This window comes from Ictidomys tridecemlineatus, chromosome 10 (assembly GCF_052094955.1).
Source record: "Ictidomys tridecemlineatus isolate mIctTri1 chromosome 10, mIctTri1.hap1, whole genome shotgun sequence".
NCBI classification, from domain to species: domain Eukaryota; kingdom Metazoa; phylum Chordata; class Mammalia; order Rodentia; family Sciuridae; genus Ictidomys; species Ictidomys tridecemlineatus.
The window spans coordinates 65,869,780-65,893,815 of record NC_135486.1 but is presented as its reverse complement, the minus strand read 5'-3'; the positions used below and the strand labels follow the sequence as shown (position 1 = coordinate 65,893,815).

The 24,036-nt window shown below is 36.9% G+C and overlaps 1 protein-coding gene and 1 pseudogene across 7 annotated transcripts in view; one reads left to right on the top strand and one right to left on the bottom strand.

The window, feature by feature from the left end:
• Zmynd11 (zinc finger MYND-type containing 11) overlaps positions 1-24,036 on the bottom strand; it is a 66,295-nt gene that overhangs the window by 37,121 nt on the left and 5,138 nt on the right. For all 7 annotated transcript variants that reach the window (XM_078023119.1, XM_078023115.1, XM_078023116.1 and 4 more), the window contains exon 2: positions 7,203-7,362. In XM_078023119.1, the coding sequence (XP_077879245.1) occupies positions 7,203-7,358 (156 nt within the window). In that variant the 5' untranslated portion in view covers positions 7,359-7,362. The remainder of the gene's footprint in view (positions 1-7,202; positions 7,363-24,036) is intronic.
• On the top strand, positions 12,628-13,211 carry LOC120887548 (large ribosomal subunit protein eL15 pseudogene; annotated as a pseudogene).

Below are 24,036 nucleotides of genomic sequence, written 5' to 3'. Positions count from 1 at the left end.
TAGTCAAACTGTTTATTATTTGCTTATGGTTTATACTGTTTTTCAGATGACATTGACTGATAACTCTACCGACGTGTAATTACTTGAGAAAAGACAGCAGCATGCACACTGAGGAGTCAACAGAAGAAACTTCCCACACTAACATGAGAGTCACAAATGGACAGAGAAAATCACTCTTTAGGAATTCATGTGCCCTGAAACCTATGATATTAAAAAATTATTAACAAATAAATTCAATTCAGAGTTGTCACACATTTGCACAATATCATGAATATGTCTCATCTGAAACCAGTTCACACTGGATGTTTTGGAAACTGGAGTGATGACAGTGAGTGGTGCACCTAGCGCCTCACCACCCTGTGACATGCCACCCTCAGAACCTAGCAGGGAAATGGCCACCATCCAGCAGCACCTACTGCTCTCAAAGTCTCAGTCATCCATACAGCATTTGGGTTAAGACTCTGGAGTCAGACTAGTTGCCCCGCCATTCATGGCTGTGTAATCTTGGGCAGAATGCTTAGCTTCTCTGTGTATCATGTAGTACCTAGTTTATAGGGTTCTCATACAGATCAAATGAGTTCCTGTGAATATATTTGTAGAAGAGTGCCTGGCATGACAGGAGGCTCAGGAACTGTGACCAGTGCTACAGCCTATTTAGTGCACAAAACAGGAACTGACCAGCCAAACATGAACCATGCTCATGACCACATGTGGGTGCACTCCTTTCCCCAGCACTTTAACATGCACCATCACATCTGATCTTCACAACATTTCTCTAAGTTAAGTAGAACAAGAAATATTATTAACTCTAGTTTAGAGATAAAACTGAAGCCTGGAAAGACAGTTGTTCCCTCACGTAGCAAGGGGGGATGTGGGGAAGGGTTGAGTGAGTCTCTGAGCTCCCATCCAGCACTTCAGCATCCTGAGGCTGCTCACCTCTCCAGGTGGCTTCCTAGATCCACCCAATGAGCAGATGAACATTTCAGTACCAAGATGTATTTAATGTAGATATGATGTAAAATTTATTCTCTGCAATTCTACATTTAGTTAAATTCTATTAGCCAATGAAGTACTCATTTGAAGAGCAGAATTGAATGGTTAAATATTTCTAGTAGTTTAAATATGATTTATCTTTAAAATAAAAATCTTATAACATTCCTTAGTGAAATAGAATTCAGACAAAAGAAGAAAATAAAAAGAGAAAGAACTCACACACATGCACACAATCCATACAAGTAGGAAAGAAGACACAGGATAGCATGACCCCAAAATGTTCTTCTGAGTAAAATAGAAATTCTTTACCAAAGCAAGAATAATTTCTGAGTATATTATAGTTTAATTTCACATAGACCTTTAGTATATAATTTGTTTTTAATTAATTAATAATCACCAGTGCTTTACTTAATAATTAGTAAATAATTGTATTTTTATATCTGATATTGGGAATGGACACTTGGAAAGAATGTATAGCATAGAATATAATAAAAAGAGAATAATATATATTTCACATTTTAAAAAGTAGTATCCAAAGGCATCACATTTTATACTTAAGTAATTTAAAATATATGATTGAGCCAGGTGTGGTGACTCACACCTGTGATCCCAGCTACTAGGAGGCTAAGGCAGGAGAATGGAAAGTTCAAGCCAGCCTCAGCAACTTAGCCAGATTCTGTCTCAGAAATAAAAAATAAAAAGGCACAGAAATAAAAATAAAAATGTAGCTAAGTGGTAAAGTGCTTGCCTATCATATGTGAGGCCCTGAGTTCAATCCCCAGTACCTCCCCCCCAAAAAAAAAAAATACCCATAAGACTCATTAATTGATGACAAAGATCACTGAAAAAAGAAAAAAGCAAAAATCTAATCAGCTTTTTAAAAATTCTTACTTGCCCACTTATGAAATTCTCACCTCACATTTATTTTTAAGGAGGGTCTAGAGAGTGAAGACCGGTTTGATGGTAGGTCTGCCTTGATATTTTCAAGAACAAATCAAGGAGCTATTGCTTGTTATGGTTTCATAACTGCTATTTCTGAAGTATAAGGCCATAAATTCCATCATATCTCTTATCTAAAAGATGAGAGCTTCTCTAAATTTCAAGAGAAACATACACCAAGACTTCTTTTAGATTGATGGTTTGAGTTGGCAGAAGCAAATGACAGGAAGTGAGCATGTACCTGCTCCTCCACTAGGAGTCAAGAACAAGAGAGCATGTTTGTTTCTTTTTAAACCAATATGTGTTTTCACTAATTACACTTTCTTAAAAGTATCAAAAAAAACTTCAGTAAATGAGAAAAGACAAAAAATACAAAATGGCACCTCTTCATTTCAAAACCCACCCCTGAGACCTGCCCAACAGAGGGGCGTGATGCTGCTCTGGGCAGCACTAACATCTCACACTCGCCAAGAAGAGTGGACAGACACAGGTCCGAGCCTGGGAGCATGCTGCGATCATGGCAGCAAGGTGGACAGGGAGAAGGACTTTACTAAAACAAAAGCTGTGGTTCCTAAATGAACATGATTGACATGAACTATGAAGGAAATGAGACCCCGAGTGGTAGGTACATAGAGGGAGAAGTCGTTTTATATAACAGATTTTTAAAATAACATTTTCAATTCATCCTTAACATGGGTGACCAAGTTATTTAATGTCACATTAAAATCACCTGCCAAATAATTGTGTAACTTCATGCCAGGGACCTTGAGCAAAGTTGGAAGTCACCAAATAATGTTAACTGCCTCAGTTTCACAATGCATATTTGACATGCTTGACCTGCAAATGATCCACAGCTCAAGGTTAATTGCTTTCCTATATTAAATACTTTGGTAAGACCTTCTCGTGTTTGGTGAGCACCTTATAGATTGAGATCAACTCAGAAGAGACTAATTTATATTTATTACAAAAAGCTAGTAAACACCAAACTTAACTCAGCCCAGAACATGGTAAAATTCCACCCAAGAAATAAACTTCTAAAGTTGTAAGAATAAAGGGGATAAAATACGATGAAGAAATATAGCTCAAATGCAGCCATCCAGGTGTATTTCTTTAGAGCGGGCAGACAATGAAGCAATCTATGAGCCTATGAAGACATGGAGCATTTCTTTGAAATTAATAAAAGGAAAAAAGTCTCCATATAACAAAATGTTGAATGGTCAGACAACACAAAGTTCCTTTCATGCTCTGGACTAATGGCCTTTTACTAATATAATTTCAAAAGCTATGAAAGCCATCTTTAAATGAATTATCTGGACCCTCAGAGTAAATGTTAATGACACATCAAAAGTTTGAGATGACCATAAAAATTTTATAGGAGTATTTCTCAGGTTCAGTTAATTTGGCATTTAAAAAACTAGGTCATGCACATACTTTTGCTTTTTAAGGTTAATGTTTAAGTAAACCATTTAAAGTTGAAAGAAGCCTCATTTTTAATACTTTTCACTCTATAATCTGGACATATAAAAAATATCATCATGAGGACACTATTTCTTGCCTAATTTTGCCACAGTTTCTTCAAATGAATTCCTCTGACATAGGGAGCTACAGTGATTGAGATCAGAATCACAAAATGTTTAAACAATTGTTTCAGTCTGGTAGAAGGAATTTCAGTAACATGGGGGCATCTGCCTGACAGGTTTCCTCAAAGACAGATTATTTATAACTATAGCCCCATATATTAGGTTAAGCTTTTATTTTATGCTTGCAGGACTTAAAAAATGAAAATAACAATGTTCAAGAAATGCATGTTTTTTGATTGCTTCAAGTTTGTAAAAATAAGCATTAAAAAAAGAAAAAGGTGGTAATGGGGGAATAAAAATGTGATACCAACAAGCTCTTAAGTTTCAAGCTCTATCAACTATAGCCAGTGGTGGAGAGGAGACAATTCTCTGGTCTACCTTCACCTTCTCAGCATGAAGGGAAGAGTAATGACAAGCAGCGCCATCTCTGCTGACATGCCTCTCAGGAAATGTCACTTGGGGGACCCACCAAGAGAAACAACCTTCTGCCCCACCTCTGATTCCACAAATACTGTTTTTAGAGGAAATAGAAGAAAAAGAAGAGGGACATTATTACCTATTTTTAAAATGACAGAAATGCAGAGAAAAGACTATTAAAAAAAAAGTGTTCAAAAACAAGCAACACCATATACCCTCCCTTCAAGGCCACAGATATCTACTTGACTACTTCTTTTCTTAATTCTGAGTCAGAACGACAAGATGAACAATAACATGCATATTTCAACTTAGAAACTCACACTGTTCAAGGAATCAAAGTGATTCATAGTCCACTCCAGGTGGCGAAATTACAAAGGAAGGGGGCCCATATTCAAATGCTGGCATGCAGAATAGTCCCTGGCCACAGAATATCTTTGTGCAAATGACAAAAGGTGACCTTTCCACAAGATGTTCTTGTTGTATACTCATTTTTATTAGAATAATACATTCTAATGTTTTGCTAGAGCTCTGTCAAATATCCAAATTTATTGCATCCATGATATGAAAGGTGAGTCCTGGGGAGTGCGGCTCACAGGTCCATTCTGCACACGCAGGCCTCACAGTTGACACAGATACACAAAGCTGGCCAGTGTGAGATGCTCCTACTGTGCCCAGGTGATGCAGTTAATAAGTGTGTATCCTGCTAGAGTGTCATTAGGGCATGACAACTGCAGCTTGCAGACAGCCCCAAGGTGGGCATGTGGCACACTGGCCAAGATAATGGAACACACTTGTAATGAGTCTCAATATTTTATAGTTATAGGTGCTTAAATGAAGATCAGGGGCTTTGTGAAGGAAAGTCTCTAAGAAATATGTGTGCTTTTCCTATACTATAAATAGGTATTTTCTTGTTTTAAGCATTTTAAATTTTTATTTTGCTTTTAATTGATAATAACTAGACATTTACAGGGTATAATGTGATGTTTTGAAACATATACATTATAGAATAATCAAATCAGGTTAACTAACATATCTATTACTTCAAATACTTAGTTCTTTGTGGTGAAAGCATTTAAAGGTTTATCTTCTAGCTATTTCAAAATATACAATATTATTAACTATAGTCACCTTGCTAATCTACTATACCTAAGAATGTTTATTTACTCATCAAAAACCTGCTTTGCATATTTAATCTATCTATGGTTTAGGTAGATAATTTTGTTTAATCCTTAATCAAATGAAATAGAGATCAATATGCCCATATTATAGCTGAAGAATCAATGAGATTTGGAAAGTTCTTCAAGATCACATAATTAAGTACTTAAGATAGAATTGAGACACCTGTTTATTTTACTATGTATGACCTTATCTCTTCCTATGTGTATGTGTGTGTGTGTGTGTGTGTGTGTACAAACACATTACATTATCCCTAAACTGTAAATATTTACCTATTTTGTGATCTAAAGACAATTTTGATATACTCAGTTGTACTTATATCATACTTGCATAGTTAGTATAAAATGTTTGTAAGAACTAATTGGAATTAAAGCTCTACACTAGTAGTTTGATATACAAGTAAAATTTCATCTAGAAAAAAGAAAAAGAAAGGATGAGGTAAATAAATGCAACAAGAACATGTAAAAATGAACAGAATATAGAACTGCATGCTGTGAACATATAATAGGCTAATTATGTGCTTGTTGAATTAAACTGAACAAAGAAACTTCAAGTTGAGGACAAAAAAAGTATATGGAACAGCACAAATCTTATGAAACAGTAAAGAAAAATAAACTCGCATCTATGAAAAAAAAAATCTACATAAACCCTCAAGCCAAAATCCTACAAATGAAGCTGGACTTATTACTGTACGACTCTAAGGAATCAACAGGTTGCATTCCTGGATCAGTAAATTTCTGAGTACTTCAGGACAAGATATTCTCCGTTATCTGGATATTTAGAGTAGGTGATGAGCTGCCAGTTGTTGTTTTTGTTATCACTTGGCACCCAAAGTTTCTTGATTAGCAGCACAGCTATATTTTTTCTGTAGGGAAATGCAACAGAAAATTTGCTCTCATATAAATTTACTCTACTTTTCAAGAAACTTCCAGGACACAAACCAAATGACACCAGTACAAGCAAAGGCTTTTGTCTTCTATGTTTTCTTTTTGAGAAAAACATGAGCTTTCTTTCCTGAGGCTTTGAAGCACTAATTAAGTTGATGAAACCCGTGTTAAGTCTGGAGCCTTTCCTAAGCCCATGATATATCAGTGGCTTCTGGAAGCAGCTTCCCAATTCTCAGACTCGGCAGATTAATGTGTCTGTTGGCCCCTCTTCTCTGTAGAGCCAGGAAAGGAAAGAAATTCAAAGTTTCTAGAGAATGTTTCCACAATGAACCGATGTTTAAGATTTTATGTCATTTTTGTGATTTTTAGAGAATTCATGATAAAACATTCAATCTATTCTCAAAAACTAATAAAATTTACATCTGTGATATTTGAAACCTATCATTTAAATGATATTCCTTCATAAAAATTATTAATTGATTAGAAATGTCTTTCAGTAGAACACAAAATATTGCACATGAAACCAATCTTCACATGAGAAAAAATATATCTCTGTACCTATCTGTGCCTCTCAGTATAAAGTTGCAGACTGAAAAGAAATAGTAAAATGCCATTGCTTAAAAGGGAGTCAAAATTAAAACTAGCCAAAAGTATAAAGAGAATTAACTTTCAGTCTTTCCTGCTTGACTTCTATTCCAATGCACAAATCCTGCAGTAGTCAGTTAATGAAGTCAGTGGCGGCCAGGCGACTCTAACCTTTGGAAACCTTTGTATTTTACAACAAAACTCCTACTGACGTGTGGCTGCAGGGCCTGATGCCATCCAAACTGAAGGGAAAGTGCTTCCCTAAGAAGACAACTGGTCACGTTCACTCTGTCTAGACAGCATCAATATTATCCTGCATTAAAACATTTTTACTGATATTTACCAAAGAAAACACATCAGGGTGCCATTAATTGGGTGTATATTAAAAGGGCTGTACTTCTCTTCAGATTAGAGTAATATAGACAGAAAAAGCAGGCTGTTTGTAAAAGTGCATTCTCCTAGAGAATAAGTATCTCTTCTATTAACATAGATGCCTTAATGTTGAAAAAAGTGTTAAAATGAAAACTGTTGAATTTCTGAAAATGAATTTCTATAGATCATATCTAACTAATGTTCAAAAACTAAAAGTCTGCAACTCTAAATTTATCAAATAAAATATACTTACAATCTCATCTCCTGGTAACCAATATCCTTCTTGTTCAATGCCAGCTTTTGAACCTTTGCAGCCCACTGTGAGAGTCTCCACAATAAGACCATCTTTCACAGCTAAGCTCAGCTGGCGGGTGGTCTCTTTTGGATGCATACCGTGAACTCGAGACATATACCTGAACACAGAGGAAAAGCAAATTGAGCAATCCCTTAATACTCAAAACTAAAAATGAGTAAAAATAAGGAAATAAGGGTAATCTGTTTCTCTTCTGACTTGTATTTATTAGAGTCCAAAAGAAAGAAAGAAAGAAAGAAAAAAAGAAAGAAAGAAAGAAAGAAAGAAAGAAGGAAGGAAGGAAGGAAGGAAAGAAGGAGAAAAACAGAGACCCAAATACATAATGCTATCAATTATTATGGTATTTTAAACCTAAATTCCTTTCTGTTTGTTTAGAGAAATATTTCGTCAACAGTCCTAAACTAGCAACTATAAATCACTGACTAGACTTCAGGAAAATGGCCCATTTAGCTCTAGCCTCTGCAGCAACTACTACTGACCCCTACTCTGCATGTTCTAAAGCTAGAATTACATAAGGCTAGAATTATAAAAGCATTCTATAAATACTTTTGCTAAAAACTCAGAAAATAACAATAGAGAAAGTGAGGAATTACATAAGTGGTTGTGGATATATGTGCTTCTCAGCTGGGCACTGTGGCTCAAGCCTGTAATCCCAGCAGCTCAGGAGGCTGAAACAGGAAGGTTTCGAGTTCAAAGCCAGCTTCAGCAAAAGCAAAGTGCTAAGCAACTCAATGAGACCTTGTGTCTAAAACAGACCTGAGGATACAGCTCAGTGGTCAAGTGCCCGAGTTCAATCCCAGTACCAAAAAAAAAAAAAAAGCTTCTGAACCAAATAAATACATATTGGACTGAGTCACTGAAGCACACAGGCATTCCCTGATTTACAGATTTATGTAATTTTTAAAATAGAATTTCAAACATACCCTGGACCACATAAAATAGTACAGGTTTCCCTATATTCACCACCACTTAACTTTTGCTAACATTTGTCTTATCTGCTTTATACCAGAACAGTATTTATACCTAACTATATAGGGTATTTTTGTTTGTTTTGATTTGATTTTTTGGTGTGGGAATGGCAATCAAATACAGGGTCTTGTACATGCTAGGCAAGCACTCTACCACTGAGTAAATCCCCAACCTTATTTATTTAGTTTTTTTTTTAAGTTTTTTATCTTGTTTCTTAAAGTTACAAAGTGTTCTATATACACTTGAATTTTTGCCATTTTCTATTCCTCCACAAACAAACTTAACCGTCTTTTTTTACAATAAATGACTGGACTTCAAAGAACCCTTTGTATATCCAGATAAAAACACATATTATGAGACAAATCACACTGGCCTTGGACTTCTCTAGGGAAGTATTCCAGGCTAGAACAGAGGGGAGTAAGGCCTCCCAGGTCCTCAAGGAAATAAGATAGGACACGAGAGTTTAGATCTAATTAGCCTGTCATTCAAGTATCAAAGCAATGATAATGCATTTTGAAGATGCATTGAAGTACCTTCTAAATTCAGAGGATGAATTTTAACAACAGCAAACAAAAAAACCAAACCAGAAAATCCCAGCAAAAGAATTAACAAAGAGTATTTGATTTTTAGAACATGGAAGATAACTCTTTTCTGTTTAGGAGACAGCTCACTTTTTAAAACTGCCTATATTTTCTGTCAATCCAGTTAAATGAAGAACTAAGAGTAAAAGAAACATGGGGATTGCGGTTAGAGAGCAGAAGAGAACACTGAACACTGAGCTTGATGGTGGAGGCTCTCAGGTGGTGACAGCACAGGAGACCACAAGGAAGGTGTGTGGGCTTATGCATATCTCACCTTTCCTAACCAACAGTCTTCAGATTTAAAAAATATTTTAGGAACAAAGTATATTATTTATTTATGAATTTATTTTGATTTTTTGGGGGTAGTTGTAGATGGACAGCATGCCTTTATTATTTACTTTTATGCAGTGCTAAGGATTGAACCTAGTGCCTTATGCCTGAGGAGCAAGCACTCTGCCACTGAGCTACATCCCTAGCCCCTGAAGCACACTATTTAGATTAGTAAAAGTAACCCTTGGAACACAAATACTTCTACATTATCTGAAGAAACTCATACAAAATACATCATGTTGAGAAACAGGAAAGCAACAAAAGAACAATAAAACAGAAAGCACTGTTAAATGTGAGGGGTGCCCCAAACTACTTTTGCCTTTTCAATAAAATAAAGCGTCTATAAGCCATGATTTAAAAGAATGAAGAATAACTCACACTGAAAACAAATGAGCAAAGGCAGATAATAACAACGTGATCCAAATGAAGCAGGGATCCAGGCTGCAATATGTGGGATCTGAAATCTAGGGCAAGAAATCTTTTTTTTTCTTTCTTTTTTTTTAATATTCTAACTTGTTGTATGTGACAGCAAAATACATTACAATTCATATTATACATATAGAGCACAATTTTTCATTTCCCTGGTCTTCGTGTCTTCATACATGTTCTTAGGGTAATGAGGACCATCACATTCCACTGTCTTTCCTACTCTCATTTCACCTTTTTAAAAAAGATAAACAGGGTGTAGATAGTTATAATGCAAAAACTGTAAGTAGTAAAGAAAATAACTGACAGAAATAGAGAATTATGAGACTTTAATTCACTTCTCTCAGTTCATTCTCACACACACGCTCAGGCAAAAATTACACATGGATATAGAACACCTAACTAAAACAGACCCAGCTGATTTATTCTAAAAGCAAAAAAACAAAAAACAAAAAAAAAAAAACAAAAATAAAATACCTTCAATAGGTACAAGGAACCACATAAAAACTGACCACAAAGATGACCTTACAGACTCCAAAAATGATACAGGCCTATATTACGGTGAAATGAAAACAGATATTAATACCAAAATTGTGGAATTCTCATAAACAACCATTGAGCCAAAAACAATTACCTAAAAATTGCAAAAGACTGAAAAAAAATGACTAAAAGGCTAAAGTAGAGCTAGATAAAGAATAAAAGTCGCAGAAGTAACAAACATAAAGCTGGGAATTCCTTCTTTGGGAAACATAAAAGAGCATCACCAACTAATCCCATCAGCAGTGAAGGTCCACAGTGCAAACACCTACACCAAGAAGTGGCTGCAGGGACACAGGCCTAAGTGATGACTCTGTGTGGTTCTATGCAAAAATAGAAGATGAAACTATGGTTTTTCTAAGAAGATTTAAGTGACTAAAACTTAACCAACAGCCTTTAAAAAGGCCAATTTCCAAAGAAATAAACGAAAGATTGGCACACCAGTGTTCATTCATGAGGTACCTCTGTCAAACTTCCAGGGATAACGCCAATGTGACTCCAACTCTCCCAGTGCGCGACAACGAAGGAAAGCAAGGACTCCAGCATAGGGTGTTAACAAACCCAGTGTCCCACAGGAACACTGATGTAAAAATTCCCAGGTCAAATATTCAAATACTCAGTCTAATGTCAAATATATTAATAAATATTAATATATTAAAATATCAAAAGAATATACCATAGCCAAGTGTGAAATTCTAGGAATTCAGGGATGATTTAATAATAAGAAATCTAATGATATAATTCACCTCATTAATAGATCAAAAATGAAAAATCATAAAAATTGATACATATTAAAAAGTGATTTCGGGCTGGGGATGTGGCTCAAGCGGTAGCGCGCTCGCCTGGCATGCGTGCGGCCCGGGTTCGATCCTCAGCACCACATACCAACAAAGATGTTGTGTCCACCGAGAACTAAAAAATAAATAAATATTAAAAATTTTTAAAAAGTGATTTAATAAAATTCAACACCCAGCCTCTAAAAACAGGAGTAAATCTTTCCTTTATTATCAGGAATATTCAAATATATCTATTGCTATCATTTCAACACTTTGCAATAGTAATAACCAACATAGCTGAAATAGGTAAATCATATATTTAGAAAACCTTAGAAAAAGTTCATATGCTATTTTTAAAGTCATTCTTTTTGGGTACAAATTAAGATAGTAAAATTAAAAGTATTTGTATATCAAGACTAGCGAAGAGATTTATCTATTTATTTTGGTGCTATGGATTGAACCCAGTCCTCATGTATGCTAAGCACTGAGCTTCACCCAGTCTTAAGGTAAAAGACTGAAAAGACTACCAGACTTTGCCGGGCTCAGTGGCACATGCCTATAATCCCAGTGGCTGTGGAGGCTGAGGCAGGAGGATTGTAAGTTCAAAGCCAGTGTCACCAAAAGTGAGGTGCTGAGCAACTCAGTGAGACCTTGTCTCTAAATAAAATAGAAAATAGGGATGGGGATATGGCTCAGTTGTCAAGTGCCCCCTGAGTTCAATTCTCGGTACCAAAACAAAAAAACCACTGGATTTTAATTACTTAAAACAGCAATAAGAAAAACAAAATTATTAGTAGTAAATAGAAGAAGTGACAAAAATCTGTATGAATGAAATTCTGAAATATCACTGATAAAAAGAAAAAGAAGGGCTGGGGTTGTGGCACAGAGGTAGAGTTCTCTCCTACCATGCATGAGGTACTTGGTTTGATCCTCAGCACCACATAAAAATAAAATAAAGATATTGTGTCAACCTATAACTAAGAAATGAATATTTTAAAAAAGAAGAAAAGAAAAGGAATAAGTGGGAATTTTATTATAATAAAGGTGGCAGAAAGTTTACAATGCATGGTATTGGGACAACAGGCTACCCAACTTGGGGCATGAAAGATGGAGCCCTACCTCAGTCTGTACCCATACATACATTCTGGATAGATCAGATTTAAATATCAAAAACAAAACCAAATATTAGAAGGAAAACAGTGGAGACTGTTTTCTCACAGTGGTATGAGAAAAACCTTATAAGTATGAAATAGAAAAGAGAAATGATATAACAAGAGTAAAAAGTTCACACAAAATCAGCCATTAGGAAAAAACACAATAACCAAAGTTAAAATACAAATAACAAGCTAAGAAATATATTTATAATAATATCATAAAAGACCTATCTTAAGTCCTATATATTCCTGATATATAAAGAACTTACACGGATGCATTATCCCTATCTGAAATTCTTGGGGCCAAAGGGTGCTAAATTTGAGATTTTTTTTTTTCAGATTTGGAAATATCTGCATACGTATGAGATATCACAAAAATGGGACCAAAGTATAAACAAGAAATTCCTTTATGTTTCATGTTCACCTGAAGTTTGAGACCATATTTATAGCACACCTGTGTTTGGACTACAACTAATCACAGGAGGTCAGGTAAGGAATTTTTCCACTTGTGCCATCATGTTGGCATTGAAAACTCCAATTTATCTTTGAAACAGGAATTTTGGGTCCAGCAGCAGCCATTAGGTAAGCCAAGATGGGCGCATACAAGTACACCCAGGAGCTATGAAGGAATAAGCAGCTGGATATATACACTTTCTTCTGAGGGTCCACTGCCAGCAGTACTGCCAGCTTGCTGTGCTCCACAAGGCTCCCCACCCCACTCGGCTGGATAAAGTGCGCAGACTGGGATACAGGGCTAAGCAAGTTTATGTCATATACAGGATCGTCTGTACCGTGGTGGCCGCAAACGCCCACTTCCTAAGGGTGCCACCTATAGCAAGCCTGTCCATCATGGCGTTAACTAGCTAAAGTTTGCCCGAAGTCTTCAGTCTGTTGCTGAGGATTGAGCTGGACACTACTGTGGGTCTCTGAGAGTCCTGAATTCTTACTGGGTTGGTGAAGATTCCACATAGAAATTCTTCAAGGTTATCCTCATTGATCCATTCCACAAAGCTATTAGAACAAATCCCGACACTCAGTGAATCACCAAACTAGTCCACAAGCACAGGGAGAAGCACAGCCTAACATGTGCAGGCCACAAGTTCCTTCCTATTGGTGGTTCTCGCGGGTGCAGCTTGGAGAAGATGCAATACTCTCCAGCTACACCATTACCGCTAATGTAAGTATGATGTTTGTAAAGTTCATACCTAATGAACAATTTAGGACATTCGTGTCTGCTTAAAGGTGTTATTTGTCTGTTAAAACTAGTATGCAGATTATTTCATAAATGCTTTTTCAAACTATGGAAGTTAAAGTGCAATAATGTTTGAAGACAATATGATGGTTTATCTTGTTTCAAATAAGATTAACTTCATCTTACTTTATCTTATTAGGCAGTTATATGTCAGTATATGCTCTGTGGTATAATGTCAAAGAAATTCTTTAAAAGAGGAAGAAAGGAATTTTACGTTACATAAGAATTTTTGATTGGTAGTATATGTTGAGCAACTCTGTTAAATGCTCATTAGTTATGTTTGCAAAATCTATTGAACTTTTCTTATTGAGTCATTTAGGAACATACACACCATAGGTAGGTAGTAAGTAGTAGTATCTGAAGATGGCTATTGGTGAATATAATCTATTAGCATAAGTTGCTAAATGTAAGCACTAATATGTTGCTTGCTGTGGGATTTGGGAACATCTTTTATTGAGGACACTTCTCTCGGTTCCTAGTTTGCTAAGTTAGAAAGAATGCTATTGTCTTTCATTATTCCTCAATACATTTCCATCCATGGAGTTGTGCAGCAGACTGGTTTTTCTATGCCGTGACATGCTCAAACAGCTTTAGGGCCTGGACCCAACACAATGAGGAAGTTTTACTTTTTCTCAGTAATGGCACACTGGGCTCAACTTTCTTAGTTCAAAAACAACTGAAGTTGGTTAAAGCAATGTATTCTGGACATCTGGCCCTATCTTTGGCTTTACAAGGATTACAAAAGATGTCCACAATGACAACAGGCTAAAATTAGGGAGCCCCTTTCACAGGGATCAGGATCAAGAGAGTGTACAGCTGAAGATCAGTTCTGCCCTAAAACACAATAGCAGCAACGGTGCCAAGAAGAGTGCATCTTCCTCACAATGACTGTAACAGCTGTTGGTCACCGGTTCTGTTTTCTGAATGGAAAGCTGGGTTTAGGCATATCAGCATAAATAGACAAGCTGTCATTCATGGATTCTCTAATTTTTCTGTACTGAAGTTTAATATTAAAGAAGTCTGATTTCACAATAAGTATAAGCAATCTAGTATGTGTTGGAAGTGTCATCTGAAAGCTAAGGACCATGTGTTCACTATTTATAATAGAGGTAAATGTCAAGAAATACATTGACATTAGCTCTGGGCTCATCTGGAGAAGAGTAGGTCCACACAGGCACTGAAAGCCCAGCTTCAGATCATGCCAATGTAGGATCAGATCAAGATGATCTGAAAACTAGTAGTACATCAGACACCACCCTGGAGCCTATCCGAATCTAAAGTAGTGCCCAAACTTGGTGAATTGCTCGCTTTTTTTCTTGATCATTCTCCTATCAGTTTTTAAAAACTGATTATGTTCTTTTAAAGATAAGTTCAATTCTCACCTATTTTTCTTTAAAAGTAGATAAAAAGCGTAGATTGAGCAAGAACACTATAACTATTAAGTAAATAGAGGAGTGATGTAATTCTTTGGAGCATTACAGTCCAAGTATATTTGACAAGATTTAAGGCTGGAAAATTCATTATAAACAAACTGTGAAGGTAGAGAATGGTCCTTCAGATAGCACAGTGTCCCAATCCACCATTAATTTTCTCAGTTCACCAAGTACTTAGGTTTGTTCCAGGGGAAGGTACTGTGGTTAACAGTCCAGGTGAAAGGCACTCTGTTCTTAAAATCTCTCACTTTCTTCAGAATTGCTTAATCCATCCCAGGGCCTTGCCTTCTTCCAATAAAGAAGCAAAAGTAGTAGTCTGGGTTCAAGATATATTCACAGAGGCTTTCTAGTTTTCCATTTTAATTTTATTTAATAGCAAAGTTACAAAATGGTGAGTGCATGTCTAATATTTCAGAATTAGATTCAATTTTTCTGAACTTTTTCAATAAACTTTCTTCTTTTTCTTCATCCTACCCATTTCCATTCCTGTGATATTCCTCCTGTTCTCTGGAGCCCCAAAGTGCTCCTCTTGATCTTGAGATATGACTTCCAATTGTTGCCAAGCACCAAGGTGCATCCATGCAACAGGCTATAAAACTCCAAGTTGCTTCATCTCCCTGAGGTAATTCTACATGTTCCAAGACAACATATATATAGAATTAATGGTAACAGCCCTGCTTACTTAACATTTTTGCAAAAGTATGAGCTCTCTTGAGTCATAATTTCCTGAAAGTAATTATCTTTCAACCTTCTGGTAACAATTCAATCCCAGAAACTTCTGGCATCTCATTTGAAATGAATGCATTGGGAAATGAGCACACTAATAAAAGAACAAACATGGCTGCATCCTGTGGACCGAACTGCCACAAAACAGTGGTATGTTCTGTTAATTAAAACACGTAAGAAATGCCTAGAATGTCCTCAAGTCCCTTACAAACAGCTTTGCGCTATTCATAGAGTTGACAGGTGTAAGAGGATTTGACGATTTTGATGGTAATGCAGCAAGTTCATTTCCACTCTCTTCTGCACTGCTAGGCACTGCCCCATATTTCAGTGCCTCATGGTGCCCAATTGGCCCCAGTGGCTGACTGGCTGGGGCTGAAAACAGATGATCAAAAATTTGTAACATTCAAGATGGAAATTTAAGCAAACACTGATTAAAATCTTTTGATGTTAAAAGATGTTCTACATATAAAAGCTATGGAAATTATGAGAAGATACAAAACATGACTAGTAAGAAATGTGGGATTTCTTCATGAAATACACATCAGAAACCCACTTTCTTCTAGCCTCTGTAGCAATTATCACTAACTTCCATTCTGCAAATTAAAAGCAAATAATAAAATGGAAAAACATTTATGACAAATATAACAACAAGCTTACAGCCCTAAAATACAAAACTAAAACAATTAGAAAATGATTTCCCCTGTTACAACAGCAAGATGCTTAAAAATCATTAATCTCAGTGCTAGTAAAGGCACATCGAGATGGCCACCCTCAATTAATCACTGCTTAAGTATTTTCAGGAAGCATTTTGGCATTAGGTATCAAGAACTTTACAAATAATCCTACCCTTCAATAGTAATTCCACTTCTAAGGAAAAATTTGAGATGAGGCACAGGAACATAGAGAAAAATATTTCTTACATCATGAAATTTTATAGAGTCAAAGGATTCACAATCATAAGTTACCTTATGCCCTCCTAATAGAATACTATGCAGCTTATAAAATTAATATTTCAAAACACATAATGGTTGGGGCTGGGTTGGGAATCCTCAGCACCACATAAAAATAAATAAATAAAATAAAGGTATTGTGTCTAACTACAACTAAAATTTTTTTTTTTTGAAAAACCACATAATGGTGTGAGAAAATGCTCATGGTATAATATTAAAAGGTATTTAAAATTCTATATATATACTTATGCATATCCATATTATACAAGCATAGGGTGGGGGAGAGAAAGTGTGTACTGCTAACAGATATAGTTGATTAGGTTTATAAGATTAATCCTTCCTTTAAAATTAGAAAAACTAAACAAAATATTAAAAATTATTCATTTCATTTGAAGCAATTCTGGAAGAATCAACTGAAACGCTTCAAAGCCAAGCAAAGTTTTCATAACCTTATAGGGTGAAAGATAAAATCTGTCATTCAAGTGAATCAAGAAAGAGAGCCTTGGTAAAATCCCAAGGCCTCTGGGATATTCCAAAGTGCTATATACTCAGGGCTAATCTAGAAAGAGAGAGGTCCACACAGGTACTGAAAGCACAGTTTTAAATCATGCCTGAATAGTGAGCATAAACTGATGGTACATCAGAAACTACCCTGGAGTCTACCTGCCTTTAATTGTATTGCCAATGGATAATCGTAGTGGACAGGCACATGAGAGACCTAAGGGCACGCACTAGATAAGCCATCTTGTGTTGAAGGTTCTAGAGTGCTCCCAGCCTTCTTCCAAACTCTGTCCCACTCTCTACTATGCCTGTAACTGCTGACTCATTGCACATCTTCATAGTGACTCATTAGGGAAAAAAAAAACAAAGACAGGTGAAATTTTTAGTAGATTTTCTAGTACCTGCCTTATAATTTCTGCTTCATCATAACAGCTGAGTCAATTTCCCTCATTTTGGAAGTAACTAAAAATAATTTCCAGTGTTCACTGAATACAGATACAATGTATCAATTTTATGGGGATTAACAGAAACCCTTCTTTTCCATAGTTTTCACTAATAATAAAGGTGTTACAAACACTTTTTCTTAACTTTCTGATTACTCCAAATGTCTCACTATAAAAAATTATATTTTGATATCATTTATGCAGTGACTTAATTAAAATATTGGTTAAGTAAAATATTTAGTTATTTTAAGACTAGATAAAGACTGAGATAATACTTCCATGGGCTAGGGGTGTGGCTCAGTAGTACAGTGCTTGCTTAGCATGTGTGAGACACTGGGTTCGATTCTCAGCACCTCATATAAATAAATAAAATAAAGGTCCATTGACAGCATGCATATGTGTGTGTGTGTGTGTGTATATATATTTAAAGATAGTACTTACATAACAGGACTTTTTCATTTATTTTCCTTGATACACATAGACTCCTTTGTTATAAAAAGGGAATGTTTTCAATTCAAAGTCTCAACTTCATAAGGATGAACCATACACTTTACAGCTTGCTCAAATCTTTTTACATTATTAAATTAGGCTCATCCCAAAATTTAACCAACTTTTTAAAAACTTACAATTCTAAAATAATGATACAACTAATGAAAATGATTTATCTGTGTAATGATACAAAAATCACCATAGGTTCAAAAAAAATGTAGTTGATTCATATCTGAAATTGAAATATATTGTAAGTTTTATGGTCAATTTCCTGTGCAGTTGGAAAAAGCACAAGCAATACAGAGTCCTGTGTGGGGATACTCTTCATACTTTCTACTACAGTAACAATCCAATTGAAATTGCCTCTGAAATCTCAACTAACCACTCAAGACAGAAATATACTCTGCCCTCTGACAAGAGCTTTTCAGCAATTAGAAAGTGCTTAACTCTGAAAATCCCAGGGATAAATTTCTTTCTGGTTTTAGTATTACCAGAAATAACCATAGCTTACTTCAGGAACTAATTTACTTTGAGGACATTATTAACGTCCCAGCTTAACCTTTGTATCAACTCCAAGACAAATGAAAGCCAAATTTGTACTGATCCTTAACAAGTTCTAAGACTCCCTAGGAACTTGCCTCTATTAGCTCTATACCTCATTTCACTTTTTCTCATCCTTCTCATAATGTCTAACTCTAGTCTATATCCTTTTTGCAATTGTTCCCCACATTTTGGGGGACAAATGAAGCTCTAATAAAATACACATTTGTTTGATACACATACATGAATATAATGCACACACACATGCAAACTAAAAGCTGTGCACCTTCTGCTTCTTCTTCACCAAAGGGAGACCCTGTGCTACGCAGCCTGGTCTATGTTCTGTGGGCGGAACTGCTAACAGTGCCCTTCGTCCTCAGCCAGCTACAGACATTCTCTTTCCTCCTTTTCCTCTATTTCCCTGCAGTTGGAAACATGAATCAATCGAGGTCTTATAATGAAATAGGATATTTCAAATTTTTACATTAAAATTGATTACTTAAAACATTATAAACTTTATCTTTTGATATACAACTATTAGCCTTAAACCAAATCTAACTTTACTTTCTACAGTGCTTAGTGTATTATTAGGGTTAGTATTATTACTACACTATTTCAATAGAACTCTGGGACAAAATCTCAATGATTAGCAAACATTTTGATGTATAACCTACTAATATTGTTGTGTAGACTTTCTTTCAAAATCATGTAATTAAAAATCAGAATATAATGTCTTCAAACTATATACATTTTTTTTTTTTGGTGGTGCTCCCCAGCCCTCAGAGCTCTGAACCCAGAGCCTTGTGCATGTGAGGCAAGCACTCTACCAAATGAGCTATGTCCCCAGCTTTCAAATCATATACATTTTTAAAACGTCTATTTTTTAATCTCAATTATAAAAAGGTTACCACATTTTACTGGAAAAAAATAATGAAAAGCAAAGTAACTAGGCCTTCTTTTTCAATTCTATATAAAAGTCCCCCTGGTAACACTAGTTTTCTGGCCACAAACGCCACCTAGCAGAGTGCACTGGCACTGCTATAGCAGGACAACTACGAGTGCCATTATTCCCAGGCACTCAGGATGCCACCTTCAGCTCCACATCCTGGCACAGGTAAGACTCCCGGGGAAGATGGGGACAGCAGCTAAAGGAACAGAAGCTCCCGTCTTCCCCATGGGCATCCTCTGTGCACACATCTGTAAGAACATGCTGTTCGTGCTGCCTGCTTTTCTTTACAGAAAGAGTCACACTAATGTACTCTTTGTATTTGATCCCTTTAATATTATTGCTTCAATTATCAGAGTGATGTGAGAGGCTTTGTTTTTACTGCAGACAGTGGCTGTCTAGGAACATGACCACCCATCTGTGGCTGATGATTACTGGTACTGCTTCTAGACTCTGCAGGTGGTGTTTCGGTTGCTCTGGTCTCATTTTTTCCATAAATCAAACATCAGTTTTGCTTTGCATAGCTAATGCTTTCATTTTGCCCACATTTATTCACCTTTGCTCCCTACTCATTTCATTTGTCTAAATTATCTCAAGCTTGTAGAAAGGCAAGTCCTTCCAGGCCAAGAGTTAGCTTCTTCTGAACCCCTTGAGGCCATTATCCCCAGCTCTGGCTTGGATTCCAGAGCTGCTTGAGAAAGTGGCGGAAAGTCTAGTACTTCAGGGTTCCCTGATGGCGTCTTAAAAAAATCTCTGGCTATACTTACTGTCTTCACTTTCCCTCTGGTGAGTTCTATAGTTTTCACTACCAAATGGCTAAATGTGGATATCTTCTTAATTTGTTCTACTGTGAGCTTCCTGGATCTGAATGTTAGCATTTTTCAACAATTAGAGAAAAACCTTAGCCAGTATTTCCATCAATGCCAACTCTCTCTTTCCCTCTGTCATCTCACTCTGGAACTGTGCGTACAGGGTCTGTCAGTGACTGGTATTCAGAATGTACGACACACTCCACAATACTTCAGTAGTAATGCTGTGGCATGTAGTAAAAGTGGGCAAAGGATTGAAGAGATACTTCATAAAAGGAGACATAAAGGGTCAGTGAGAATATGAGAACAGGCTCTACATCTCTAGTAATCGGGGAAATTAGCAAGAAGATGTGGAGCTTGAGATTTTCAGCACATTTTTGATTTTCAGTTTTTGGATTGGGGATGCTCAACCTCTACTGTCATAGAAAGCAAATTCGTGATTGCCTAGAGCTAGGGACAGGATGAACTAACCATGAAAGAGGGCAGGGAACATTTGTGAGTCATGAAAACTTCCTGTGTCTTGACTGAGGTGGTAATTACACAAGGCATTAATTACAGAGGAAGGAAGAAAAAACAACTTCCTCAAGAAAGCAAAGCTAGTCAACAGCAGAGCTGATACGAGAACTAGTGTAGTTCCTTAAAGATTTTAAGTTTTCTGTTGGAAAGACAAACTGGCCACAGGAAGAGACTGCACTCACCCAATATACTGCTGAAGACTGTTAGTGAGTAGCACGTGCCAGTCACTGGCGCTCAGTGCTGGGGATAAACCCAAACACAAGAGATCCTTTTCATAAAGACCATGTCATGGTGGGAGGGGTTGCCAGGCAGAGGGCGGGCAAAACATGGTACTGCTCATAAATCATTCAGTGATATCACAGGCTACAAGGTCTCCTAAAATATCTCCTACAAGAGTTTTTGACTCTCGAGTTTAGACTCTAAAGAAGTAGATTCACTACAGAGAGAAAAATAAAGTTAGATCTTTACCACATAACGAGAGCCAAAAATGGATTAAAGAGTTAACTGCAAAAAGCAAAACAATAAAGTTAGTAAAAGAAAATGTGGGAAGGAGGGCACAGTAGTGCACACCTGCTACGCCAGCTACTCAGGAGGTCGGAGCAGGAGGATCCTGAGTTCAAAGCCAACGTGGCAACACAGTGAGACTGTCATAAAAAGAAAATGTAGAGAACATAATGGTAACATACACTATAGTACTGCAGTGAAAATTAAATGAGAAATCATATAAAATATTGTCTCTGTCACAAAATGAGGAAATAGGGCTCATTTAATATTATAAATTATTATAACCCTCCTTGAAACAACTTTTACAGTTAAATATTTATTATGATCATGATTATGATTTTCTCTCCCTCTCTCTCTCTGGGGGAAAAACAAAGGGCCTGGATAATTCTAGGCAAACCTTCTATTACTGATCTTCATCCCCAGTCTGAATATTATTATTTATGTCCCAGCTACTATTTTTCACACTGACACATGAAGATAACACAGGAAAGATACATTCTCTATCCCTAAGGTGCTTATAATCAGAAAATAAGCAGAAATGTTTTTCAGAAATCATAAGATACTTTTTAAAAATAATAAAATTGAATTTTAAACATATTACTATGATAGCAAATAGAAAAGGGAATGGGGTTAATGATACAGAGGACTGTATCAAAATCTGAAAGGAGATTTGAGATGAATCTTGAAAGAATGGGTGTGACTTTGTCCATAAGTAAAGAAAAATCACATAATGAAAAATCCATAGCCTGCTCAGGTGATTGGGAAAGGCCTCACCAGACGGGCCACTGAGTTGGGAGAGGCTGGGTGTGAAAAGGAGAAAGAAGTCTTAACGACTGTAATTGTGAAGAGCTTTGTACACATGCCCTGCTTGGGTATTAGACTCCATGTACAATGGGAAAAACCAAGAGGATTTTAAGAAGAACAATTATACCTAAAATTTAGAACACTGATAAACTGTGAGATTTATGAGATGACAATCAAAAAGGAAGTCTGGAAAGGGCATTGCAGGCAGAGGAGGGAAAGAGTGGACCTACCAAGTGCCCAGTGCTCTGGAGAGCAGCAGATGATGCAGAGAGGCAGGCAGACACAGTGACATGGGCAGGGGAAAATGTTCTGCAACAACAGAGCCCACTGACCAGAGATGCTCTGCAAGGGGACACAGGAGCAAAGAAAAAGGTTTGCAAGAATGAAGCAACCTGATGCAACAACGTCTTGGAAAACCCTGACAACAATGACGGGCAGACGGAAAGCAAGGTAGGGTGGGCAGAAGCACTGGGAAACAACGAGGCAGAGAAGAGCAGACTCGAGAGACACTGAAGAGGACCGGACTAGCTGGAAAGGGAAAAACATGGGTGGGTTTTACTTTAACCATTTCTTTATTTTAGAAAGCATCTGCTTTTCCCCTCCAGCTACCAGTTAAAAATCTAAGTGCTAGCATTAAAGGTCCTCCTAGTGTAGCCGTACTCTCTTTCCAACCACTTTCCCTTCAAATCCTACAGGCTCTTCCCTTGATCCAAACAGTCTAAACTGAGACTCTACTCTGCCTGCCCAAAGGATTCTGGACTCTTTGTGACTCTCTCAAGAAGGTCTGTAACAGAACAGATTAAGATGCTCTAGCACACAGTAACTCTCAAAATCTGGTACCACTGGGCATGGTGGTACATGCCTGTAATCCCAGCGGCTCAGAAAGCTGAGGCAGGAGGATCATGAGTTCAAAGCCAGCCTGAGCAAAAACGAGGCGCTAAGCAACCCTGTCTCTAAATAAAATACGAAATAGGGCTAGGGATGTGGCTCAGTGGTCGAGTGCCCCTGAGTTCAATCCCCAGTTCCCCTCCCAAACAACAAGAACAAAAAACTCTGGTACTGCATCATTTACTTAATGGTTATTTACAATCCTATGTGCTTCCTCTACGTCTACTTCACGGAACTGCAAAGAAATGTCAAACAACCCTGAAAATCCAAGGCAAGACCAATGCCAAAGAATCTGCATACTTGAAAAAATCACTGGGGTATAGTTCTGTAGAATCAGTTGCTTCTCTTTAAGGCTCTTAGCATGTGAATGGCATAATAACACCTGCCCGTCTACTTCCACAAAATGGGAGAACAAATCAATACAAACTGAAGAGGGAGTGCAGGATGGGTCCTGTGAGGGTCCTCAGGGGTACACAAAGGCGTAACTGTACTACTCAGTAGTTTTTTTAACTAACTTCTGTTTCTAAAAAAGGTCTTGATATAATGGCTTTTCTCCTCCTCTCCAGCAATTTTAAAAAGTGAACAGAAATTTACAGAGACACAGAAAAATTTAACTTGAGTAAACAATTCCTGGGAATTGGGCTTCCTAACACTAAACTCTAGCATGTAATGAAATTGTGTACCTGGTCTCCAGGGCAGCCTGCCCACGAGGACTTCCAGTCTGGGTCTATACAGACCTGTCTGTAACGACAGGAGGCCTCTAGAACTCAGAAACAGCAATGCCAAGCATGCCCCCAAAGATCAGCGGTCCCACTTTCTAACTGGGGTTTGACCCTAACTGTATTGGTTTTACTCAAGACATGTAAATAACGGATGCCCTAATTTGAACTAGTAATGGGACTAGTCTTGCAATCCAATGTTAGTCCGATGATACCAGTCACAAAGTACCACTCCTAGAAACAGAATTGAATTCACTCAAGACAGGAAGGAAACCGACAGAGCCACTGCTTCAATTGCTAATTCCAGTAGTCAATTAAAAACAAATTTATCTCCTCCAAACATACTACCTACTCAATAACACCTGTAGAAACTAGCACAAGATCCAAACTTCTTTCACAAGCAAGTCTTTAAACTGTCTTATAGCAACTACTTAGAATAATTACGAACCTTGAAGACCATATTATAATTATTCAAAGTAGA